This window comes from Myxocyprinus asiaticus, chromosome 5, assembly GCF_019703515.2.
Source record: "Myxocyprinus asiaticus isolate MX2 ecotype Aquarium Trade chromosome 5, UBuf_Myxa_2, whole genome shotgun sequence".
Lineage (NCBI taxonomy): Eukaryota > Metazoa > Chordata > Actinopteri > Cypriniformes > Catostomidae > Myxocyprinus > Myxocyprinus asiaticus.
This window is the reverse complement of record NC_059348.1, coordinates 17,081,122-17,106,803: the sequence shown is the minus strand read 5'-3', so window position 1 is coordinate 17,106,803 and position 25,682 is coordinate 17,081,122. Positions and strand designations below refer to the sequence as shown.

At 37.3% G+C, this 25,682-nt stretch overlaps 1 protein-coding gene across 3 annotated transcripts in view; it reads left to right on the top strand.

Annotated features, from left to right (window-relative positions):
- LOC127440377 (roquin-1-like) overlaps window positions 1-23,868 on the top strand; it is a 38,524-nt gene extending 14,656 nt beyond the window's left edge. Inside the window, exons 6-19 of one of the 3 annotated variants that reach the window (XM_051696904.1) lie at window positions 1,513-1,713; window positions 1,891-2,023; window positions 2,202-2,433; window positions 6,177-6,422; window positions 6,748-6,947; window positions 10,933-11,360; window positions 11,587-11,745; window positions 11,844-11,990; window positions 12,095-12,314; window positions 18,053-18,140; window positions 18,277-18,367; window positions 18,476-18,643; window positions 18,865-18,959; window positions 19,060-23,868. In XM_051696904.1, coding sequence (XP_051552864.1) covers window positions 1,513-1,713; window positions 1,891-2,023; window positions 2,202-2,433; window positions 6,177-6,422; window positions 6,748-6,947; window positions 10,933-11,360; window positions 11,587-11,745; window positions 11,844-11,990; window positions 12,095-12,314; window positions 18,053-18,140; window positions 18,277-18,367; window positions 18,476-18,643; window positions 18,865-18,959; window positions 19,060-19,222 — 2,571 coding nt within the window. In that variant the 3' untranslated portion in view covers window positions 19,223-23,868. Of the gene's footprint in view, window positions 1-1,512; window positions 1,714-1,890; window positions 2,024-2,201; window positions 2,434-6,176; window positions 6,423-6,747; window positions 6,948-10,932; window positions 11,361-11,586; window positions 11,746-11,843; window positions 11,991-12,094; window positions 12,315-18,049; window positions 18,141-18,276; window positions 18,368-18,475; window positions 18,644-18,864; window positions 18,960-19,059 lie in introns of all 3 variants that reach the window. The other 2 variants (XM_051696903.1, XM_051696905.1) reach the window with 2 other exon arrangements.
- The last annotated feature ends 1,814 nt before the right edge of the window (window positions 23,869-25,682 follow it).

The following is a 25,682-nucleotide window of genomic DNA, read 5'->3' as shown; positions in this document are numbered from 1 at the left end:
TGTCTGGAAGCATTGGAGTCTATAAAAACCGATCACCCAACAATCGTGAAGATTTTAAACAAATTGTCATCTCTGGAATCAAAGAATTTTAGTATTATTTTCTGATGGGTACCTGGCCACTCAGGAATCTCTGGTAATGAACAAGCAGATAGAGCTGCCAAAGAAGCATTATCCTCAGAACCAGTAAAATGCTCTATTCCGTTCACAGACCTAAAACTAACATTAAACGTATACACTAAAAACAAATGGCAGTCGGAATGGGATCATTGTTTAAACAAATATTATGGGAAATAAATCCTGTTGTTGGGAAAAGACACGTATTCCCTTTTAATAATCGTTGGGATCAAGTCACTTACACTCGATGCCGGATAGCACACGCAAGGCTCACACACCAATTTTTAGTATCTGGAGAAAATTAACCAAAATGCCCATCCTGTCAGAACCCACTAAACATTAAACATGTCTTACTGGACTGTAATGCTTCTACACACTTGAGGAACCTGTATTATTCTGTTGACACTTTTGAAAAGGTTTTAACAAAGTAAATCCAAATTTAGTTTTAAGGTTTTTAGAAAAAATGACTCTTAAACACCTTTTTTAGTTTTACTCTTGAATAACTAAACTGACTTTCGCCATGAATATTGCCATAGAAGCTGGCATGGCGTTAAAAAGGAAAGAAAGTCTGAGATTAGCCACTGGCTGGTAAATGTTCAGATTTCACTCAGCAATGATTGAGTGGTATAGTGGTGAAGTATACAGCAGCAAAATCCTTTCACTGTGTGTTGAGAATAAAAGTTTGATTTGACTCGTGTCCAAAGACGAGATCCACGCAACTCATTTGTCATTGAATAGTGTCTCTTTTAAAACCCTTTCTGTTCTTTATAGTCAATTGTTGATCAAAAACAACAAAGAAATAAGCATTTAATTAAAGCCTTTCGAGTCCTCTCTTGTTTATATGCGCTCATTTGTAGATGCTTTTTACAGAAATGCCAGTTGTCTTGGAGACAATATCGGTTTTTAGCACATTCAACAAATCAATGTAGATAAACATGTAAGAAAATATAATGTATGCAATATAATATCATATTTATTGATTGAATACTTGGATTTGTTCATTTTTAAAAGCTAAAATGTTACCAAAATGATGAAAAACTAATAAAATATAATTAGTAACATTTATATTTTCCTAATGTACCTAGTCAGAAGGTCCCCTGTATAATGAACAGCAATAGCTGGGAGAAAATTTCTTTCATATGGAAGCAAAATTATAACTGAAATATACCCATATGAATCGATATTGAATAGATTTGAGAGCTTGTGAATTGGAATCGAATCAGGAAATGTGTATACCCACCCCTAGTCAACATGCACTTTCACTGCATCTTTTTTCTATACAATAAAAGTGAGTGGGAACTGTGACTGTCCTTCTGCCTAACATCTCCGTTTTTGTTCCACAAAGGAAATTATGTCATCCCTCTAACTACTGTAGTTTCTCTTGAATCTCAATTGTAGGTGACTAAACGAGACGAGGATTCATCGCTAATGCAGTTGAAAGAGGAGTTCCGCACGTATGAGGCACTTCGGCGGGAACATGACTCTCAGATTGTTCAAATTGCCATGGAGGGAGGACTCCGCATCGCCCCCGATCAGTGGTCCTCTCTGCTCTATGGAGACCAGTCCCATAAGTCCCACATGCAGTCCATTATTGACAAGGTCTGACATAGTAAAAGTTCAAAATCATTCAGCCTAAACATGACCTCTCAGTTGTACTAAATTATACCATAGTGTCCCAATACCTCTTTCATTTCCACCCACTTTCATTTCCTTTATGCACTGCTTGAAGGTTTCTTACCTACCTTCACATTGACTATTACCATGCTTGTCTTTTAGCTGCAGACACCAGCATCGTTTGCTCAGAGTGTGCAGGAGTTGACCATCGCACTGCAGAGGACGGGTGACCCCGCCAACCTCAACCGGCTAAGACCTCACCTCGAGCTGCTCGCTAATATTGACCCCAGTCCAGGTTTGTTACAAGACAAACAAGTGACGTTCTGAATGTCTGTGTATTATGCTGAGGTATTGTGAAGGCTATGAAATCATCAGCTGGTGTTGCTCAACAAACTAGTCCTGCAGCTTTGTTCTGACATGTGCCCTGATTGTCTGCTCACATTTTGTACACTGATCTCTGTTGCGATCTTCAGATGCTCCTCCACCGACCTGGGAGCAGCTGGAGAAAGGGCTTGTGGCAGTAAAGACGGTGGTACATGGCCTAGTGGACTTCATTCAGAACCACAGCAAGAAGGGTGCTGACACACAGCAACTGCCCCAGCACAGCAAATATAAGACCTATATGTGCAGAGACATGAAGCAGAAAGGAGGCTGTCCCAGAGGAGCAAGCTGCACCTTCGCCCATTCACAGGAGGAGCTGGAAAAGTGAGTGCCACTGTATCTGTCTTGTCTGGTAGTGTTAAGACTTCGATACACTCATGGCAAAGTTCTTTTCTATTATTTGTTCAGAGCTGAAAAGAAGGTCGAAACAGTTGAGCAACGGTATACTGTTTGTTAACATTCAGACACCGGCCACGCTGCTAGGGGAGGCATTTAGAGGAGCATTTAAAGGGATAGTTCACCAAAAAATGAAAATTCTCTCATTATATACTCACCCTCATGATTGGGGTGTAACGATCCAACGATCTGGATCGATGCATCAATCCAATAACCAACGATCCAGTGTTATCGATACAATGCGTAAATATCGATATAGACATTTCTTTTGAGATGCACCTTTATTTTAATACTCTTTTGTCAGCCACGTCCGTAAACATTTCCGTTAGGCGATGAAGCAACCTTATTACATTAATTTCACTTTATGAGCACTAAATATGCTTTTATTGTGGGACAAGAATGTGCGCAGGGTCTTTGAAGCCAAATTGCACTCTGATTTCCGCACGCTCGCATCAGCCGGGCTTCCCGCGAAATGCAAGCTCCAGACCAGTGACAGGATCTGTGTGAGCATGTCAACCGGGCGCTCCTTAAAATGCGAGCTGTCGTGACAGACAGAGCGGTTCACATGCACGATTAATTCGGGCTTCCATCGATATCGTTGCGCATGTGACCCATTTGAATTTTACAAGAGAATTTGCTATTTAAAAGTACCATGGAGCAGTTCAACCATCATGGGAAACATCTTGACAATGCCAACATTCTGAACAGCACTAATGAGGGAAAGAGAAATCACATGCTGCCCAGCACTAGCATCAGTTATAAGAATTTACACATCAACACCCTTACTAACATTTATCCCTGTAACATAATTTTTCATTACAACTGTGGACGTTGTAGCCAAGAAAACTGCAGATAGCATGGATAGTTAGAAACAAGTCTGTATACATTTTTTTTCAACATCTGATTTACCTTATTTTGTTGTGGATGTCCCAATGTGGATACTAAATTTGCACTTTGCAGAGAGTTCAATAAAATATTCAAATTATATTTTGGTTACATTTGAAGGCAAAATGTTTTTAATTGATTGTGTAAAATAGGCACATAATATCGGAATATCGGTTTCGCTTACATGGATGCTGCTCACTTGTCACCAACAACCCAAGGCATTCGTAAACTTGTCCGGCAAATATTGTACGCCAGTTTTGCTAGGATGCAGTCCGTCCGCATGATAAAATCGTGCTCGATCCCAGAAAAGATCCCAGTTATTAATAAAATCCAAGTTCTGCTTGTTAGACCATGTTGCCAGCCAGTTATTTCGTGCAAGAAGTCTACTAAAATATTCATTACCTCGTTTGTAGGTCGGCAATGGTCCTGAGATTAAAATCTGTGTACCCGATGTTGTTTCTCGCACAGTGTCAACCAATGTGCTGAAGACCTTTAAAATTTCCGATTGTTGGAGTTTAATATCATTCACTCCGATATTAACAATAACCGCCCCAATATTCATGGCCTGATTCAAGACAGCAGGTACTTGAGCAGCAGCATCAAGCACTCGAGCACCAGGAAAACAGTGATTGTGCACCTTTCCATGCTTTGTGGCTACTTTCACATGCCGAATGATGGAATTGCCGATGATGACATTATCTCAGGGTGGACACAGAGTGTGCAAGTCTGGAGAGCTGAGGAATGTTGGTATCGAGGAAACTGGAGATCTGATCTGAGTTCGAGCTTTCCGACATTGTTATAACTAGGGACCCTAAAAGGATGGACCAGGGGTGAAGCAGACAAGGACAGTCTTAATCCGACGTGCTGTCTGATCGCTATGGTAGATTCCTGGAGTAGATGTTGATGGGGCTTCAGGGTCCTCACCGGATCCTGGTGCAATCCCTTGCCGTGACACGTCAGCAGCAACCCGTGTAGCCTCCAGCAGAATCTTCTGCTTACGGAGTTGGTCCTGCTTCTCCAACAGTTTTTTTTTTTTTTTTTCTCCAACGCCAACAGTTCAGTCTCGATCGAGCACATCTTGAAATCTGTTTCCTCAGCTGAGCACATCTCCACAGTCCATTTGTTTCCCCTCAGCTTAGCCATGTAGTGTTGTATAAAATAATAAAATGTCCGATAAAATTATTAAAATATGATAATACAATGAAATAAAATACAATGAAATAAAACACCAACTAAAAAGGAATAAGATACAACTTAGCGTTAAAATAGAATAAAAATAAAACGTAGCAGGGATCAGTGCTCAAGCAGCATGCAGCATGTTGCTGTATTGCGCACCAATAGCAACTGGAAGCAAAAGAACATTATGAAAGCCAAAAGATGTGCTCCGCATTATTTCAGTCATGTATGTTTTTGCAAGAAGGGTTTATAATTATTTGACTTGTATTTTCTGCAAGAAGTGTTATTTTCCTTGTGTTTTTTTTTTTATTATTTATTATTTTTTTTTTTTTGTTCTTATGTAGCCTATTATTTTGTTTGTTGCATTGTTTTGGGAAGATCTTTAAATTCTTGAGGAAGGTTTATCATAATAATACTGCTCAACAACATATCAGACTAAAATGTGGCATAATGTGAAATTTAGTGTTATGGTAATGATTTAAAACTAAGTTTTTTTTTTTTTTTTCTTTCTTTCTTTACTTTGACTATTGTCAAATTCCAAATAAAGAGAAAATTATATTAGAGGATGTATTCAATTCACTAACTGTGGTTTTTTTAATATATAACCAATTTGTATTGATAAAAAAAAAATAATAATTACTATATTGTGAGCCTATAGTATATCGTTATCATGATATAAAATTACTCGCATCGTGATGTAAGATTTTGGTCATAGTGCCCACCCCGTTATATCATATAATTTCTCACCTTGGCTAATTTCCTTGGCTCTTTATTTTTATGACTATTTTCATCAGCTTTTTCATAGCATAAAACTCCTCCAAAAGACTACAACTACAAAGTTTTAATGTGATTCTGAACACGCACGCAAGACGGGAATAATGGCTGGTTTTGCCAGTGTGCGGGATACACCGCACTGTAGTCGCGGATTAGAACTCCGCAAGCTTCGGGAAAGTTTAAACCTCTGTGGCAGCGAAACGCTGTTATCATTGGCTTGGCGTCACTGCTGTACACTTGTGGCATCAACTAAATAGGTTGCATCGTGTTAATATTTTTACTTGACATTGTGTCGGACCATGTTTTAATTTGTCAGACAATGGGACATTTTAACGGTTAAAAGCCGGTATTTACTGGCTAACGGAATGATGTCTAATTTTCACAGAGGTTGCTCTATTTGCACTTCTAAAGAAGTAAACACACTTTTTACCAATTGTAGTAGAAAATCACAATTACCTCTAAAAAACCTTCAAATATGCTGATAGTTTTAATTTGATCAGTAATAGGCTGATACAGTACATTGGTCCATCCTTAGATTTGATGGGGAGAAAACATTTAAAATAGTGTAAATCATCATTTAAAGTGTCTTCACATTCATGTTGAATTTATTGCATTATACCAAGATTTGATATAATTGGCTGATATGTTGCTTACTGTTGATAAGGCTCACCCTTCTACCAGTTTGCCCTTTTACTTGTCACAATAGTCAAGTAAATACCAATAGTCACACTGTCTGGTTTTTATTTCTTCTTATTTTCCATTATGAACATACTTTTATGGATGTGTTCAGCAACACTGGCTTTCAAATATAATCTTATTTGGTGTCCTCATTGCAGGTACCGTAAAATGAACAAACGTATTGCAGCACGCGTGCCCTGTTCTGCTGGCTTGCTGCCTGATGAGGTGGTTTCTCTTGAGCCTGGGCGGAAAGCATCAGCTCTTACCAATGGCATTGTGACATCTGGTCCTGGGACCCCTCTCCCCCAGCTCATTCCCAGAGGTACAGACCCCTCTGCATATGACCTCTTACCCAAGCCCAAGATGGATTCTAGCCTGAGTGCTTCTGGGTCACCACCTGACTGGTAAGCTTTAGTTTCTGTTTAAATTTTTCAGAATTGTCAACTTCATTACATGGTAGAATTTGTTCAGGGAATGTGCTTGTAAAATCATCTTACTTAAAGTACTTAATTTTTATGAACCTAATAAGGAAAACAGAAATAAATGGATCCAGTAGCTTAATCCCCAAATAAACAACTTAAGCTTTATCAACAATTACAACAAATATCATGAAAAGCATATCCTTCTAAAGGATCCCAGCGTTATAAACAAGTGGCTGAAGTTTATTTTTAACAATTTCCCTGATCTTTTCAGACTGACCTTTTTATGGCTCTTTTTGTTTCCTTTCAGTTTGGATAAATCTGGCCTGGCCCTGACACCCCACCCTGTGCCTCACCCCAGGGTCGAGCACTTATCCATACACAAGCAGATGCCAGTCATGCCCAGAGGTGCACCACAGATGTATCCACAACAGCAGCCCGAGCTCTTCTACCCAGAGCCAGGCAGACCTCCTCCCTCAGGATCTCAGTATGATGCTCAGTACCCAGCAGGTGAAGGGAGTTGAACATATGGATGGTTGTCTGAACACATAATGAATCATTTAAATCCTTGGGACTGACTATGATGTTGCATTGATCAACATGCTTGTTTATCCTTGAAAAAATTCAATTCAAAATTCATTTCAACCAATCAGATTTTAGGGTTAGGTTTAAGGTTAGGCCTATGGCAGAAGTTTGAGTTTGTTCCATTCTTACCAGCCTATAGCTTCCACGGTTTAGCTTAGGAATATTTTTCTTTGTCAGAAATGTTGTTACAGGACTAATAAAAGATGTCTAACTAGGAACATCTCCTACTTAGAAAAATCGCAGTGACCATTTTATGACAATTTTACTGCTCAAAGTCACACTTTTGCAACAAAATTGCTAATAAGTCTAAGATTTGTCAGTTGTATTATTTTCAGTGTTTCAGTGTTTGCACCCAATCAGAATAAGCCTCATGCTAAATTCCTAACATTTTGGTCAAAAATTAAGTGACACCATGAAACCAAGCTGGTTTTTAATGAACAAACGTTTATTGTTCATTTGACCTTATTGTGTTGTAATTATATCACAAACAGTTGAAGTCAGAAGTTTACATACACTTAGGTTGAAATCATTAAAGCTCATTTTTGAACCACTCCACAGATTTCATATTCGCAAACTATAGTTTTGGCAAGTTGTTTAGGACTAAGTAATTTTTCCAGCAATTGTTTATAGACAGATTGTTTCACTTTTAATTGACTATATCACAATTCCAGTGGGTCAGAAGTTGACATTAAGTTAACTGTGCCTTTAAGCAGCTTGGAAAATTCCAGAAAAGGATGTCAAGCCTTTAGGCAATTAGTCAATTAGCTTCTGATTGGCTAATTGGAATCAATTGGAGGTGCACCTGTGGATGTATTTTAAGGCCTACCTTCAAACTCAGTGCCTCTATGCTTGACATCATTGGAAAATCAGCCAAGACCTCGGAAAAAAATTTTTTGGACCTCCACAAGTCTTGTTAATCCTTGAGCAATTTCCAAATGCCTGAAGGAGCCACGTTCATCTGTACAAACAATAGTATGCAAGTATAAACACCGTGGGACCACGCAGCCATCATATCTTTCAGGAAGGAGACACATTCTGTCTCCTAGAGATGACTGTAGTTTGGTGAGAAAAGTGCAAATCAATCCCAGAACAACAGCAAAGGACCTTGTGAAGATGCTGGAGGAAACAGGTTGACAAGTATCTATATCCACAGTAAAATGGGTCCTATATCAACATAACCTGAAAGGCTGCTCAACATGGAAGAAGCCACTGCTCCAAAAATGCCGTACAAAAGCCAGACTACAGTTTGCAAGTGCGCATGGGGACAAAGATCTTACATTTTGGAGAAATGTCCACTGGTCTGATGAAACAAAAATTGAACTGTTTGGCCATAATGACCATCGTTATGCTTGGAGGAAAAAGGGTGAGGCTTGCAAGCCGAAGAACACCATCCCAACCATGAAGCATGGGGGTGGCAGCATCATGTTGTGGGGGTGCTTTGCTGAAGGAGGGACTGGTGTGAGAAGCTTGTGGTATGCTACCCAAAACATTTGACCCAATTTAAACAATTTAAAGGCAATGCTACCAAATACTAATAAAGTGTATGTGAACTTCTGACCCACTGTGAATGTGATGAAAGAAATACAAGCTGAAATGAATCATTCTCTCTACTATTATTCTGACATTTCACATTCTTAAAATAGTGATCCTAACTGACCTAAGACAGGGAATGTTTTCTACGATTAAATGTCAGGAATTGTGAAAAACTGTTTAAATATCTTTGGCCAAGGTGTATGTAAACTTCTGACTTCAACTGTACATAGTCCATAGCGTTACAGTGCAAAATAAACAGAAATGAGATGACCAGATTTTTTTTCCAATTTGTCCGGTAAACTTGTTAATTCCCGGACATGTTGGCCGGCACCAAAATTTCTTAGTGGAAACTCTGGGTCATGTAAACAAAAGAAAATTGGCAACTTGGTCCCTGAACTGGCTAAAGTTGTGTACTAATGTTGAGACTAAATAATTGTCTTTTAGAGTCAATAGAGGAAAGTATGTCTCACAGGGCTCCAGACTAAAAAAATGACTAAGGAGCCATTGGCTCCTAAACTGAAACAGATAGGAGCCAAATGGCTGTTTTAGTTGCCACATCACAGAATTGCTCGATAGAAAGCCTAAGACAGCTGGTAACTCATTAATCAGGTGTTTAAAATACTGTATAGTTGTGCACAAATTTCATTCCCCTTTTGTTTTCACACCCCTTTCAGAATTTATACAAATATAAGAGATAAAAGTTTTTTTATTTTATTTAGTACTGCCCTTCAGAATCTACATAACAGGTATTTACAGAAAGTATACTATGTATATAGTAGTGTGTTGCCTTCTTGAGCATCAGTGAATGTTTGCACCTTGTGTAATAGTTGTGTATGAGTCTCTCAATTATCAAAAGCTGGATCTCACATCATAAATAAAATATACTGTGTATATATATATATTCTTTACTGTGACTAGATGGACCAGACACAAAGACTACAAGAGTGCAAATTGAATGAAATCCCAGATGCAGTTTATTGTGCTACTCCAATCCAAAATAATAATAACCAGAGGGGAAAAAAAAAATATTTGGAACGTAACACGGGTTGTGTAACACGGGTTGTCCCAGTTGTGAACTCACAAATGATTGATTCGCTGAGAAGTGACTTGAATTCAAACCGTTAACTTGAGCTGCTGAGTTTAAATGAGCTCTTGTTGGGTGATTCATTATAAAGATCCGGTTCAAAAGAGTAATTTGTTTACAATTCAGACATCATGGCTCACGCTGTGTTTGTTGTTGCGTGCAGCCAGGGAGCTCATGTAATCAACAGAATGGGTGTAAAGCAGCGCGAGACACACTGGCGTTCTAAAGATGATTTCAGTAACTCACAAGATGATATCTGATGAAACCGCATATGAAAGCACACATCCCGACTATCGCCAGTGGCGACTAGATTTTAAATTATTGTTGCAATCGTTTATTTTTGGTCGCATTTGTGGCTATTTTAATCGCAGTCTGGACCCTGTCTCAGTTGATGATCATGTCTGATATTAGAGTACTTAAAAATAACTGTACATGTTTATTTAATGATTTGGCCCAATGAATGCAAATACTCGTAAGGATGATCATATGGCCGATAAAATAAATATCAACTTTCTCTGATACTTTATGTATTTGAACCAAGAAACAGAAATGTGTCAAATTTCTCTACCGCTTAAATTGGTTAACTTGATCAGTGATGTAATTCTTCTGGATTAATCTGGAATTCAGTTTTTTTTTTTCTGACCTAAAAATGTGACCCTTGTGAATTGTGTAAATCCATTGGGGGGGGGGTAATATTTCCTCCTCCGGGGGTTCATATGTTATCGACAGTGTCTTGTCCTGTGCATTCTCGATAAGCATTTTTCACCCAAACAGTCTGTCAAACTTCCCTTGGAACTGCTTCATTCACTTAAAATTCACTGCTGCTTCTGTCATGCACACTCTGTTGAGAATGTGCAAGACAGAGGCTCCTGATTTTCGCAGCCAGGACTTCATTTAAGTAAGACAGGTTTATTTTACAACCCCAATTCCCAAAAAGTTGGGACAGTATGAACATTTTTAATGAAAAACAAAAAGGAGTGATTTATAATTAGATTCACCCTTTGCTATATTGAAAGCACTACAACTACACATTATATGAGGTTTTACCTTGTGAATTTCATTGTTTTTTGAAAATGTACAGTAATTTCAAATCAGATGATTGCAATACGCTCCAAAAAAGTTGAGACGGGCAGTTTAATACTAATGACAATTTGACGAGTTGAAATAAGGCAATGGGAAACAGATGTTCGTTGTCTCCCACTAACTCTGTACGTTTTCCTGCTTTTTTGTGCTTAGCCGATCACATGCCTGTTTAATGTAAGTCATAATTTTCATATTTTTTTTCTCGTACAGGCAACCCCTACCCTTATCAACATTCACAGTATGTACCTTCCCGCTACATCCGTAACCCACCTCCCCTGGGCGAGTCTGCAGTGCCCCCTTACCCAGAGCCCTACACAGGTTATGGCCCAGAGCGCCAATATCAGGGCCACCACTCTGGTCCACCTTTCTCAGCCCACCCCTACGCACCATCCTCCCATTATAGCCGCAGACACGGACATTATCCTGCACCCCCACCTCCGTTTGCCCCTTCCAGAGGCGACTTGGTCAGGATGAGCCCGGTTCCTTTGGACGTTCCCCCAGCCCCTATGCCTCCACCTCCAACAGGGTCTGCAGGGTCTCTGTACCACCCCCAGGAGATTTTATCCCGAGACAGATACCCACATGATGGGTACTATACTCCTGGACAACACCCCAGCCAAATGAGGTCCCACATAAGAGTGAGTTCTGATCTTATTAAAGGCCCTTTCCTAATTGACTAGTTTTTGGCCAGAATAAGCTAGAATGTGTATTAGATGTTATGCCGATAGTTAAAAGTCTGGCTCTGCGAGACTACCCAGAGTGTAACATGTTTTTGCTACTGGCTGACTTCCTCAACCACCTCATAGAAATTTGTCAATGTAAAGCTCCCCTCTTTATGGTGCTTTGTGTCTTCTGTCCCGAAAGGACCCATACAGCCGCTCTCAGCCCAGTCTGGACGACTTGCACCGCAGGCGTAAGGAGCTGCTGGTCCAGCTGGAAGAGAGGAAAGTCATCTCTCCTCCACCTTTCGCTGCCTCCCCCACCCTGTCCACTCACCCATTCAGCAATGACTACCCTCAGGAGGTGAGACCATCTCCTTGCAGTCTTGAATGAGCCCCTTCCATGGTTTTTGTCTTAGTGCATGATAAATATAATACTCAACACTTTTGAAATGTCTGCAGTATTTGGAGGATGGGTCTAAAGCCTTTGGAAGTCGGGAGCCGGACTATGCTGGGCAGTATTCCCCCTGGTCATGTGACACCATAGGATCATACATTGGCTCCAAGGATGCTAAACAAAAAGATGTCAGTAGTGCTGCGGAGATGATGGTAAGTAATGCATCTCAGCATTGTTGTTTCATCATAACATTAAAAATAGTAACTTTAGGTTAGAAGTTTAATATGTCTCTCTCTCTTTAACTCACTCACTAAAGAATGCAGAAGCAAAAGTTCTGCGCGAGCCTCCATTGGACACCCAGCGACGCTCAGCAGAAGCCAAAGACGACGACCCCATCATTCCCTTTGGTCCTCTGCCTACAGTGTCTCCCTTTGGAGCCATTTCACGCACCTCTAAAACGGGTTACCAGACCACTGGGCCAGTACAGGCCATGGCCTCCTCACAGGCCTCGGGCTCCAAACACATGACCATGACAGGTGAGATCTTGATTATGTAATCATAATAGTTGAAAATCTTCTTGTCAGTCATAAAGCATAGCATGAAGCTTGTTCAGGAATCTTTAAAGGAATATCCCGGGTTCAATACAAGTTAAGCTCAATCAAGAGCAATTGTGGCATAATATTGATTACCACAATTTTTTTTTGGACTTGTCCCTCCTTTTCTTTAACCCTCAGAGGTCTGAGGGTGTTTTGGGCCCTGGAGAGGTTTTGACATGCCTTGACATTTGTGCTTTTTTCAGTTGCTTAAAAACATATTAATGGCTAAAGTCTGATAACACTGTATTCAGCACAAACTGGGCTACAACAATATGTGGACAGCATGTACGTACATGTTTGTATTTTTGAGAAAATAACGTTTATGGACAGTTTTTGAAAAAACAAAAATTAAGTCACTGAAATAAGGCCATATAACACATACTAAATATTTCTTCACAAGACTTTTGAGAACTGGATCTTGTAGCTTAGAGTTTTTGCTACAAAAAGTATGTGAAAACCATCCTGATCACTCATTCATACAAAACAATATAGTCATTTAACTTTTGTAAGACACTTTTAGTGTTAGAAAGGCCATATGCGAGGAGGCGTGGATGATCATGAATATTGATGTGATTCACACTTGAGGAGACAAAGACCCTCCCCTGAGAGAGAATGAATGTGAGGAGACTTAATGATTGAATGTATTGTTTGTAGCTTATTCATAAAATCAAGTTTAAGTTAAAAGAAGTAATCTGACTATACATTTTCTTTACATAAAGACTTTACTTAAAAACTTTAGACCTACTCTACCATTTAAAAGTTTATAGATCTGTAAGATTTTTTAAAGTTTTTAAAAGAAGTCTCTTCTGCTCACCAAGACTGCATTTATTTGATCCAAAATACAGCAAAAACAGTGATATTGTGAAATATTTTTACAATGTAAAATAACTTTTCTATTTGAATATATTGTCAAATGCAATTTATTCCTGTGATCAAAGCTGAATTTTCAGCATCATTACTGCAGTCATCAGTGTCACATGATCCTTCAGAAATCATTCTTATATGCTGATTTTCTAATATGGGCATATTTACAGCACATTTGACACATTTACACCCGAACAGATATTTGCAAGCACAAGCTTCGTTGATGATGAGGCAGTATAAACACTAGTTAAAATCTAATCTAAACATTCATATTATTTTTATATCATATTACATATCATATTTATATCATACAGCATACAATTTAAATACCTGCTTTAGCCGAAACAACATTCAAATGTAAGTAAAACTTGCCTATTAGGACATATTTCAAATTTCAATACTCTGAATCCTGGCTGGCAAGTCTGGAAATAGTCCAACTAGTAAAATATGTCCATGTTTATATAAAATTGCATGTCAACTAATAAGTAAAACTAAATTACTTACTCATCTGGAATTGTATCCTCGGCTGGATCAAGTCGCTCTTCAAAATGCAAATGTTCCTCGTCGGATTCCCGCTATTCTTCTGAGGAAAATGTGAACTCTTCATCACTATCAAGGAGCTTCCTCACCTGTGTAGCGTGCCATCTTCCAAACGCACAGGAAAGCGAATTAATCTGATAAACTTGATGCTTTTTAAGGCACTGTTGGGCGTTTACCATTTGCATTGATCGCCTAAGCACATTACCGTATGAATAGAGCGCTCTGCTGGTGGGTGTGATCACATTAGGGATAATTAGCTGAGCCAGGAGAAACTGTACATCACTTTGTTTCATACTGATTACATTGCAGGAGAATATTTGTTTTAAATTTGGATTGTTTTATTTAAAAGTAGACATTTTAAGCTTTCTTTAGACATATGTTTCATGTTTGTGTGATAAATATTCGCGGAATTTCACTTCATTTTTGTGACGTGTTTCAGAAAGATGCTCGCGGAGACAGAGACGGCTGAAAGCGCACCCTGTTTATTTTCTTTATTTTACAAAAGCACAAGGTTTTGTTGTTATTGTGAGTGTACACAAATAAAAGTAGACCCTTTATAGTTTCTAATGATGTCTTACACTTATCTGTATGCCCAAAAATGACGGAGTATTTTAAGTTGTTTCCGCTGTTATGAGGAAAAAATCCAGCAGGACGTGCCGGCGCTCAAAAAATGACACAAAAGAACCATCAAAATACAATTAAAGTAGTTCATATGACTCGTGCATTTTATTCAAAGCCACTTGAAGACATACAATAGCTCTGTGAATCACAAAAGGCTGTGTTTGATAAGTAAATATATAAAATACACGCCCAGCGCATCAGTGAATGCCGCTGCTCTATTTACACACACCCACGCCTATTTTTAGCCTTCACGCGGTGCACAATATTTGAGTGCTACTCACGAACAACATCTCAGATGTAGATACTCAATAGTTCAGTTCACTTATAATATGCATTTAGAATGGCACTGGAGGTGCATTTGACCAGAATTTGAATAAGTTCATTAAACTACTGTGAACTTGCCTACAAACAGACACATACAGGACTTCCTGGAGAGTTCAGAATGTCAAAATAAAAGCTTGAGGATTTAAAAGTTAAAGGTGCACGATTGAGATATAATACTATTATAATATATTATTATTATTATTTGTTTACAAATTATAAGAATATTTAAATTGAATGGGTTCCAAAAAATAACTGTAATAAGTCAGCTGATATCGTACAACTAAATTGAACAAAAAAAGAGATCCTTAAGTCTAGATACAAGTTGAAAAAAAAATTGCAAAAAAAAATAAAACGACTTCTTTTTTACTGAAGACTGGAATTACTGTTAATTTTGCTGCTACATTATCCAGTATACTAGTTAACAACGTTTTCCTTAAGCTATACATTTTTATTGAAATAATGTGTAGTTAGAGGTTTGTGTTTCTTTACATATTAAAGTACTCCCAATTAGTTTCACACAATAATGTAAAGATATTCTAAACTGATTATGCAAAAAAACAACACTGGTATCGGATCGGGATCGGTATCAGCCGATACTGAGATTTCCGATATTGGAATCGGATCGGAAGAGAAAAAGTGTTATCGGTGCATCACTAGTTTTTATAAAATTACAAGCTTCACATTTCTGCTTTTTTAAACCCTCCAAAAATTGGCCCCATTCACTTCCATTGTAAGTATCACTATTTTCCAGATTTTTGCTTTTTTCGTGAAAAGTAGGGACGAGATGAAATTCATTTTTGTGATAATCAACATTATGCCACAAATGTTGTCATTTGAGCTCAACTTGTATTGAACCTGGAATATTCCTTTAAAGATTATTTGAAGACTGAATTGAAATTCACTAAATTACTTAATTTGATTGTAATTGTGATCAAATTAAGTGCTGAGTATCGATAAATTTGCATAGATATCGATGCAAATGTAACTTCACACTAAGAAGTGGTCCAGGAGCTATGATCATTGTGCCCTTGCTGTGCACTAGTCATTTAATCTCAGGTTGCTCAATGAGGACTGTCCCTGGAATAGCTATAATTTCAAGCACTTTGGATAAAAGCATCGGCTGAATGACGGTTTTTTTTTAATACTTGCATACTACACATAAATGTGAACATGGTATTTAACATATACAGTATTTAATTACATAACATATGAAAGCTGAAAACAATCAATGTAGTACAATAATAATATCAATACCATAGGGTTAAATAGGACCCACATATGCAATCTAGGGGTAGTGATGCAAACTCTTATTTCAAAATATTCAACTAAACCAGAGGTTCACAACGGGGTCATTCAAAGGATGCCAGGGGGCACTGAGAGAAAATTAGTGTGGGGGTGGGGGGGGCGTTATGTTACAAATGGTGGGTGTTTATCAGTCATAATAATCAAATCTATCGTCAAGTTCCTCTTTGCATTAAAACGTTTATCTAGACTTGGAGTTTATCAGTTGGTTCTCAATTATACGGGTTGGTATGCATTTGTACCACGGATCATTTGATTTTGAAGTCTAGTGACGCATCTGAAATATCTGGTTTAGCAGCATCAAATACACAGGCAGAGGTACAACCTCGGCTAATGCACCTGTATGACTCTGGACTGGTCATACACTGGACAGAGCAGTGTGAGCGCAAAGCAGGTGTGTTTTTACATGCAGACCGGTCTTGAGGTCTTAAACGCACAGCTTTGCGGGAATCAGTGAGAAGCAGAAACCATTTGAATTGGGCACAGAATTCTTCATCACTACCCTTGAATTTAATATAGGAACACTGCCTGTACTTTAGGCAGAAATAGATTGATAATAAATATGATCATATCACTACTTCAGCTCTATTAAATTTGTTATAGGCTACATTAGGGGAGTGAGGGAATATAATACATTTTGTTACAACTTTTGTTACTTATTGTTTTTATACATGTTAATAGAGTAGGTCTATTGTTTATAACAAAAATGCCATAGTTTGTTTTATAGAAATCATGTTACATCTAACCATATGGTAGTGGAAAAAGATCCATGCTTCCTTGTGCTTACTATGGTCTTGTTACAAATACCACTGTTAAAACTATAAAAAATAAATAATGAATACATTTAAATTTTCAAAAGGGAAAATGCAAAGTGCACTCTTTAATTTTTTAGATGAAATAGAAATGCATAAATCCTAAAAAAATAAGCTAAAATATTTTTAAGACAAAAATGGGGTAAGGGAATGAAGTAGGGGGGGCGTTCATCAAAAAAAGGTTGAGAACCACTGAACTAAACGTTAAAAAAAGTCTTCACAAATGATAGACACCTGAATTGAGGAATACCTGGAGTGGCAGATCAAAATTATGCCCTAAAAACTAGACGCTGGGGAAATGTTTTTAACAACATACGCGTTCTAGGGTTAATACTTCTGCAAGACGGGTATTTTCACCGTTAAGCTGTGTATCCGCATTGCTGCAACTCTGCATGCACTCTCAGAGCACACGCCCACATCTAAGCTGCTTGTCAGTCTGACAGACAGCGCCTGGGTATCAAAATGAAGAAAAACTTGTGGAATGAGTAAAAGTGGACTTTTAGGATTTTCATTATTTGTGTAGTTTCTCTCTACTGTTAAGCAGATCAACCAGTGGTTGTCTTGTGGTCGTAATAAGCACCCTTGTCATTAAAGAAAAGATCAATCAATCTCTGAATTATTTTTTTATTTCATTTATTTATTTATTTACCAAAAATAAAATTATACATTGAATTTACGTGTACTAGAATACTTGTAAGTGGCAGCAGTGATTTATCATGAAAACAATTGTGACTTGGATTTGTCTTTTTTTTTTTTTTTTTTTTTTTTTATCAATAAAAAATTACATTTTTAATAATGTAATATGGTTATGATGGAGTTAACTAGAGTTAACTAGTGGTCCAATTGGTTAGATTCGTGGCAGTAACAGTGCTGAACGGTCTTGTGTTCAAAAACATGTAGACCGTGCAACTGGTGGAATGGAATGGAACTTGATGTGTTCTTAAAGGTTACAATTTTGGTTTCAACTAGGTTTGGATGATGCAACTGCCAAATACATCAATCTAACATAGTCCAGCAAATACAAATAGTGCAGACGGCACTTTCTCCATCGCCCTCCCTGTGCCACTGCGAATACTCAGCTGTATATCTATTGAGCATTTTAAAATGACCAAAATGCACATCTCTAACTCATACTTGGTTGATTTAGACATTTGTTGTCTAACAGTTGGGGAAATGTAGGTTTCTTTTTAGTAAACTCTGTTTTCCTCACAGCAGACTACTCGTATGGTAACCACAGTGGTTGGGGTGGAGCATCGTACCCTCAACACCAGAGCATGAACTCTCAGGGACACTTCAGCGAGCGGTATGCATCCTTACGCCTATTACCCCCTGATACCATAGCTAAATCAGGATACATGATTTAGTTAAATCATACATTTAGCACAATGGAATTACATGTATCTGCTTCTGTCTCATTGCTGTTTCTTTTTTTTGGACAGTGTGCCCGTGTCTGGCCCTGATCGTGAGCAGCTCAAGATTGAACTACAGCAAGTCAACCAGCAGATCAACCAGCAGACCCGTGGCATGGAGGTGTGTAAAAAGTCAATCTAAATTCATCATGCCCAGTTTACACCCCTGACTGTTTCCGCCTCTGTAATTTATTAACTCAAATTATATTTTTTTTATCCGCACACACAGGCTGCCAGTAACTCCATGCTCCTGCAGAGGGAGGCGTGTGCGCTGGCATCTCAGCCTGCGCCGGCGGTGAAGTGGTCCTCAGGTGGTGCTGTGTCCAGTGAGCAGCTAAGCATGGAGCTTCATCACGTAGAGCGAGAGATCGGAAAAAGAACCCGTGAAATTGCCATGGTGAGGCTCTGTTAGTGACAGAAGAAACTCTTCAGTCAGAAACATACTCTACGCAAGTACCCAAATGCAGATGTGAATGCTTTGCAGTAACAAACCTCAGTGCTCAAGGGGGCAATAAAGTTACCTTCAAATATCAATGCCAAATGTGATGTTATTATTCAGGTAGCTAGATATAAAGATGTTGAAACTTGAGCTCGCTGAATCTATTTCCATGATTGTAGGAGAACCAGGTGGCCCATGAATACAAGCTGAAGGCCACAGAGAACGGGCAGCCTGACCATAAAGCCCAACTGGAGGAACTCTCTTTAGCTTTGGGGTAAGTGAGGAAATAAAGCTTACACGTGTAACTCCTTGCTCATCAGGCTAATGTATCCACAAATACACTCACAGTTTCTCTCTCCTCTTCTCTCCATCAGTGAGGTGTCTAATGGATCCAGTGGCATGAAGCCAGCCAGTAATGTGGGTGGATCTTTGCTGTCTCTGACCAGTAAGACGTCTTCTCTCACCCTTTGCTCACCAGAGCAAGCGGCGAGTAGCTCAGACCTTCAAAAGAATGGTGTTGTGCACTCTTGCTCATAAGAGTGTATTTACACACATACACTCACACAAACAACCTCACCACCTCCAAAGGTCAATTTCTTTCTTGGTGGGCTTAAAAACATCTCTTGACTCATTCAGCTTCAAAGACGTAGGATCATTAGAATGACGTCAACATGCATTTTGTAATATTCAGACAGAGCTATGATGCTGAGGGATGCATTCTCACACATGCGCACACACATTTGCATGCTGCTACATGCATGCACAAACACGAACTTCTCTGTTGTTTTATTTAGAGAAATGAGCAGTATCTGCCGTGATATAAATTTTCTTTCTTTTTGTTCTGTGAATGAGCTTTTTGTTTTAAATGACTTCTCATCCCCTGGAAACCAGGGCATCTGAGCAATGCTGGCTTTTTGTTGTGTTTCCCTTAAATCGACAAAGAACAGTAAGCCCGAAGCTAGCATGGAAAAGATGACGCAAATTTGATAATTGTTGGAGTCAAAATAAGAATCAAACAAACTGTATTTTTAACATTAGGGCTAGTCGGGGCCTCTGTTGAACTCCTTGGATCTATGCAGCCTTGAATATGATCTGACTCACCTGGTTTCAAGTAGCATGGAGAACCTTTTGTGAATCCATTTTTATGGACCGTTAACACAGGTCTCCCCACATGAAACGCAACCGTGGCAGTGTATCGCTGTAAGGCAGTTAGACTGAACTCTGGATAACACAAGGGAAGAGATATTTAATCGGTTGTCAGGTTTAGTTTAATTTATGGTTTGGCTATATAACTGTTAAGGAATTTATAAATGTACGAAAACTAACGCACTCTGTTTTATAGAATGCAAACAAATGTCTTTAAAAATGAGCACTTTTTTCAATGTTTTTCCATGAGTGTATGCTTTTTAGTTGAGGAGGTGCAACACTTCAAGTCCCTTGTGTTCTTCAGAGCTTTGTGGTTTGGGATGATTTTCTTTTTCCTCCTACTGCCACAGTTATTTTAAGATTTCAGCCTATTAGGAAATAATTTCATCAGTTTCCCCTAACTTCTGTGAAGTTGCTTATTCGGCTCTCCTGGTTGAGTTTGCATATTCGGGTCTTGCCGCAAAATCGCTGCATAGAAATATAGGGTGCGTAGTTTAAACCAAACTGGGTCCCGTAGAGTTACAGTTTTGACACTCTGGAGAAAATTCCTGAAATTTGCATGAATAAAAATCCTGATGGGTTTCCATCCATGTGTTCATATTAGATTAGCTATTTTAATGTCTTTAAAATTACATAGATCTGTAAATGACCTCTTTATAAATTCGTTCATTTGTTCAGAAACAGTTCTCCAGAGACAATTACGAATTTCTGCAGAAACATGAGAAGCAAATTTCTGTGTAAATAGCTTGTTAACACCATTCTTGCATAAACAATTGCAATGAATTGAATGCGACGGTGTACGTAGGGAATGGTTTTACAAACGATTTACACAATTTGTTTTGCGCGTTTTATGAAGGAGGCCCATTGAGTGTGTTTTTACACAATCTATTCAATGACTGTTTAAAAACAAGGCCCCATAAAACAAAGAGAACAAGATTATTTGAAGTCTGAAGTCTTCCTATAGTGATGACATTCTTCACGTGTGACATTTTGTTCAAGTCTCTTGAGACCGACTATTATATACAGCTCCAATTTTGGGTGCAACCTCTTAACGTGTAATCGTTGTCATTTTTGTGCTATAGCCATGGTGATTATAGTTGATTTGTCTTATTATTAGTATGACGATGACTTGTCGTCATCGGCATTATTTGATTTTCTTGCTCGTGACAGAGCACACAGCCTTTTCAAGCAATCGTCAAGATTGAAGTCGAGCTGTGCTGACACGAAGAGATGACGTCGACCCTCCTGATGAGGTGTAAACTTACTGTGTGATGTTAATCACACTCGCTTAGCAAATTCTCCAGAATATCATCTTTTTTTATTGCTAAATTGTTACCTCCTCCCACTCCTTGAATAGGAAATACAATTCTCTATGAATTTTAGTAGCGTTTTCCATGCTGTTGAAGATGAAAAATCCCGTGACCTAATTAATGCCTTGCCTGATTTGAGATGTGCGGTGTAGGGCTAGCAAATGATTTCTCAGCTGAGCCTCTTGTTTCCTCTCTGGTGAAACTGGCCCCTGACTAGAGCTTCAAGATCTTTCCATCTGCCCTTAAAAGTTTTAGGATTTATAGTATCCTCTAATTAGAAAATTGGGTCACACTTCACCCCAAAATAAAAAACATCTAAAATTTTATTTTACATAATGTAAATTAAGCAGATTTTTAGGGCCATTAAGTTTTTTTTTTGGTATTGTGGCATTATTTTCATGACAATTTATCTCATTATCGTAATATTTTAGGGAATTTTACTTTTTAATAATAATAATAAAAAAACAAAAAAAGTCCCATTATTTTCAATGGGGATTCTCATTAGATGCATTGTATTGCAGTACAATTTTTTTGTAATTAATTTCAGTATTATAGTAAAAATCACTGTAACAGTTATTTTATTTAAATCAGCATAAATTAACAGCAGTACAACAACTTCTACAATAACATATAAATACTTTGCTTAATGGTCCTAAAAATAAAAGTAAAATCTAATTTTCTTTTTTACACAAGGTAATTGAAGCCGATTTTAAGGACCATTAAGATGTCCATTAAGATTATATTCATGACATTTGAGTTCATTATTGTAATATGTTAAGACATTTTGTAATACTGAAAAAAATCTAATTTTCAATGGTGATTTTCATTAGATGCAAGTATTACATTCATTAGATACTGTAGTACAATATTCCAACAAAAAATTACAAATACAATTTATTAAATCAGCATAAATTTAAAGGCAGTACAACAAATACCAACATTATGTATAAATGCTTTTTTTTGCATTACTGTAATGAGAATTTGATTTGTATTATTAGTCATAAAAATAATGGCTCAATTCATAAATTGTTAATGTTCCTAAAATAGGCATAATGTTCTTGATGCAAAATGTAAATTAGTTATTTCTTATTTGGGGGTAACATTTGACACGGTGAATACACTTTGGATCACTCTTACATGCCACCTCACCTATCATTTATCCAATAATAATAATAATAATAATAATCCATATCCAATCATCCGTTTCTTCAATGATTTCCTTCTGAATTAGCCAAATTCATGAAAACAATTTTTTTAATTAAACTGAGGAACATTGCACCAGGAGGATATAATACGCTCACTGAAATCCCTTTATTTTTAAATGGGGGGGAAAGGAAATGATTGCTTATTGCTTAAACTTTCATAGGATATGTTCAGAAAGTGGCTACTCGATAAGTGACATCGATAAAGGCATATGAACCTGATTTACCACAGTACATGGCAAGGCTTGGTATACGGAGGAAAGGAATTTTGCTTAGAATTGTCCTCCTCCAGCTAAATTTACAGGAGCTTTGCTAACATGCTCCAGTCAGCATAAGTCACCATCTTTTGTTCTGTACTAGCATGGTGAGCATTTGATTTCGCAATGCTAATCGCTACTATGACAAGTAAACAGCACCTGACACATTAGCCAACGCTTGGCGGGTGTACTGATACTTTTTCGTTTGGCTTTTATAGAGTGCCCAAAGCTGTACTACAGTAAGCATTCTCGAGTGATGCATTGCCAGTGATGCTTTTTATTTTAATCTTTGGATTATATGGGAATGTGCTATCTTGTATTTAATATTTGGCACTTGCTTGGGTGCTATAGAGCTTCATTTTTTTCTCTAAATATCAGTGATCTCACTGAGCTAATTACTTCTGCGTGGATATTTTTAGTTTGTTTCACGATCATGTCAACCCTCTTAACGGGAAAAGACTTGGTTAGGCTCATTTACAGTTTCGTGCATGAGGTTTTTTCCCTCAACAGAGAAATTGCAGGATAACGTGATTTTCTTTGAGAATGGGTCTGTTCCTAATAGATGATATTCATTTCTCTGCCTTGATTGTGTCTGTTTTGAACAGACCTGTTGAATTCATTTAAATGAAAAGCAAATTAACTCATTTTGAAGCTTATAACACTGTTATGGCTGTGTCTTTTTTTGTTTTATTCCTAACTTTTTTGGGAAATGTAATGGCTTTTTTATGATTACTTCCAAGTTGTCTTGTAAAATCTCTTAAATTAAGGTACAGGCTCAATTTCAACAAGGAAAGGTTTTATATATAAATATATATTATACTCCATTAAGGAATGTTTAGAACCATCTTACTCCAATGTGGATGTAGCCATTATTACGCCATTTTATGACTTTGTAAAAGAATTCACTGTGTGAAAATTGGTTTGCATTTTTGTATAATACAATCTGCTTTTTTTCGTTTGTTTGAAAGGAAAGGGAGGTGAAACTGGATGTTAGAGGACAAGATTTTTAAAAAATTATAATTTAACATAAACCTGTGATATTAAGAAGAAAATGTTACTTGTGTACAACAATGAATCTAAATGAGAGGGATGGAATAAACAATATTGGGAACACTGCTATAAAAATGTGAGTCTCTGTTGTTTTCTATTCCTAGGATTTCTTTTGATGCCAGCACTAATATCAAGATATTTATCATGTTTTTCTCAAATTGAAGAGTGTTCAAGTTATATAGAATAAATACGGTTTTTGGAAAGGAGTTAAAATTAATTCAGTGTCCAAATAAACTAAGGTGGGAAAAAATACTAGCAAACAGAGTAGTTGTTTTTTTTCTTGATTTTTAAAAAACTCTACGTGAGTGGAAAGCAAAATTAGACATAAAAACATGGTTTAAGAAAATTCTGCACTCCATGAGAGAAAGTAGAAAACATTTAGTACTAATTGTTTGTACTAAGACCACTGAACAACTACAAAGTATTTCAACTTGCCTGTGTAATGTACTTGCTCTTTCATTTTAAAAGGAACATATGTGACATCAGCAGCATTTAGGAAGAAATCACTGGAATTTTGTTGACTGCATTAAATCAATCACTTCCATGAATAACCTTCCCTTTCACACTGAGATACTTCACTTTAAAGGAGAGTACCATTGTGGTGCACACAAGTAATCGGCTAATTGAGTACTCGTTCAGCACCAACTAATCGACCATTAAAAAAATACTACTCAAAAATCATAAATTGATTTTCTTTTGTGCATTTGACTGCCATAGGCAACGTTGAATTCTGCTGTACTTTCCCTCTGAATCTCTTACCAAGTCTCACAGTTACAACATTAATGCACTGAGAATTGTAATGAGAACTGAATTAATACATATTGGTAATTTTTCCTGAAAGAAACGCAGAGTTTGTTTTTTTGTTTAGAGTACTCAACCACAAAATTACTCTATAATGCCAATCCGTAGAGTAAGATTTATCCAAAAGCAAATCCCTTGGATTTCTTTGACATGTTATACTTTCCAGATTTGATCATTGAGATTAACATCTGATTAGTGTGTAAACTACTAATGAAGTCCATGTCTTCTTGTCTTACCTGTAATGATGAAACAGAAATGAGAGTCAAGAAAGCGAGCTCAAAACTAACATAAACTGGACATAGAAATATTGTCTTTGAGATCATCCTTTACATTTGGACTTTTTGATCAAGAAAAATAATTTAGTATGCTGTACATAATTACTTTCACTTACAATGACTGGTTGTTTGTGATCATAAAAGTTATTATAATACATAATCAATGAAACTGACAAATTCCATCAAAACAAATTAAATCTATGATATATATATATATATATAAACAAAAATTAAAATAAACATGAACCATTTCAATATTTTTTGAGTGAAAATAATTTAGATAATAAATATATAAACAATAATCCGTTTAAAAAACAAAAATACGACTGTACCACAGTTGTGGCGTCAGTTCCACCACTCCCTAATAAAGATTTTTTTATTTGTTAAGTCGACAAAAGTGTCAGTGAAGAGCATGCTTGAGGAAAACAAAAGGAAAATCAAGGTAAATGTCAATTTTGAACAGAATATTTTTACTAGGCTCTAGGGATGCCAATTTTGGCAAATTCTTTTAACCGGGTAATCGCCAGTATTAACCGGTTATTAATCGGTTAATCGGTTAACCGATGAGCCATGATTCAAACAAGTGACCGAACAGGCATGAGTCATGACAATATGTTTTGTCAACAAGTCAATACTTTCATCCATTACGTATGTTCGGAGCCGTGATATACTGGATGTTTTTAATGCAAACATTTTATTCAGTGTGTACAGTATGTAGCGTTATGTGTAAATAAAAAGTGAGAGAGTGCAATAATGATTGTATTTCCTTAAACTTTTTTTTTATATATATATATATATATATATATATATATTAGTAGTTTAGTATAACGTACTAATAACTTTTGAGCACCGGGGATTTTAGTTTTCTAAAGAATATGAGAAGTTGCTGACTATTTGGAGTGAATTTGTTTGGTATGGATGATAACTATTATGTTGTTTTTTAATTCATTTGATTC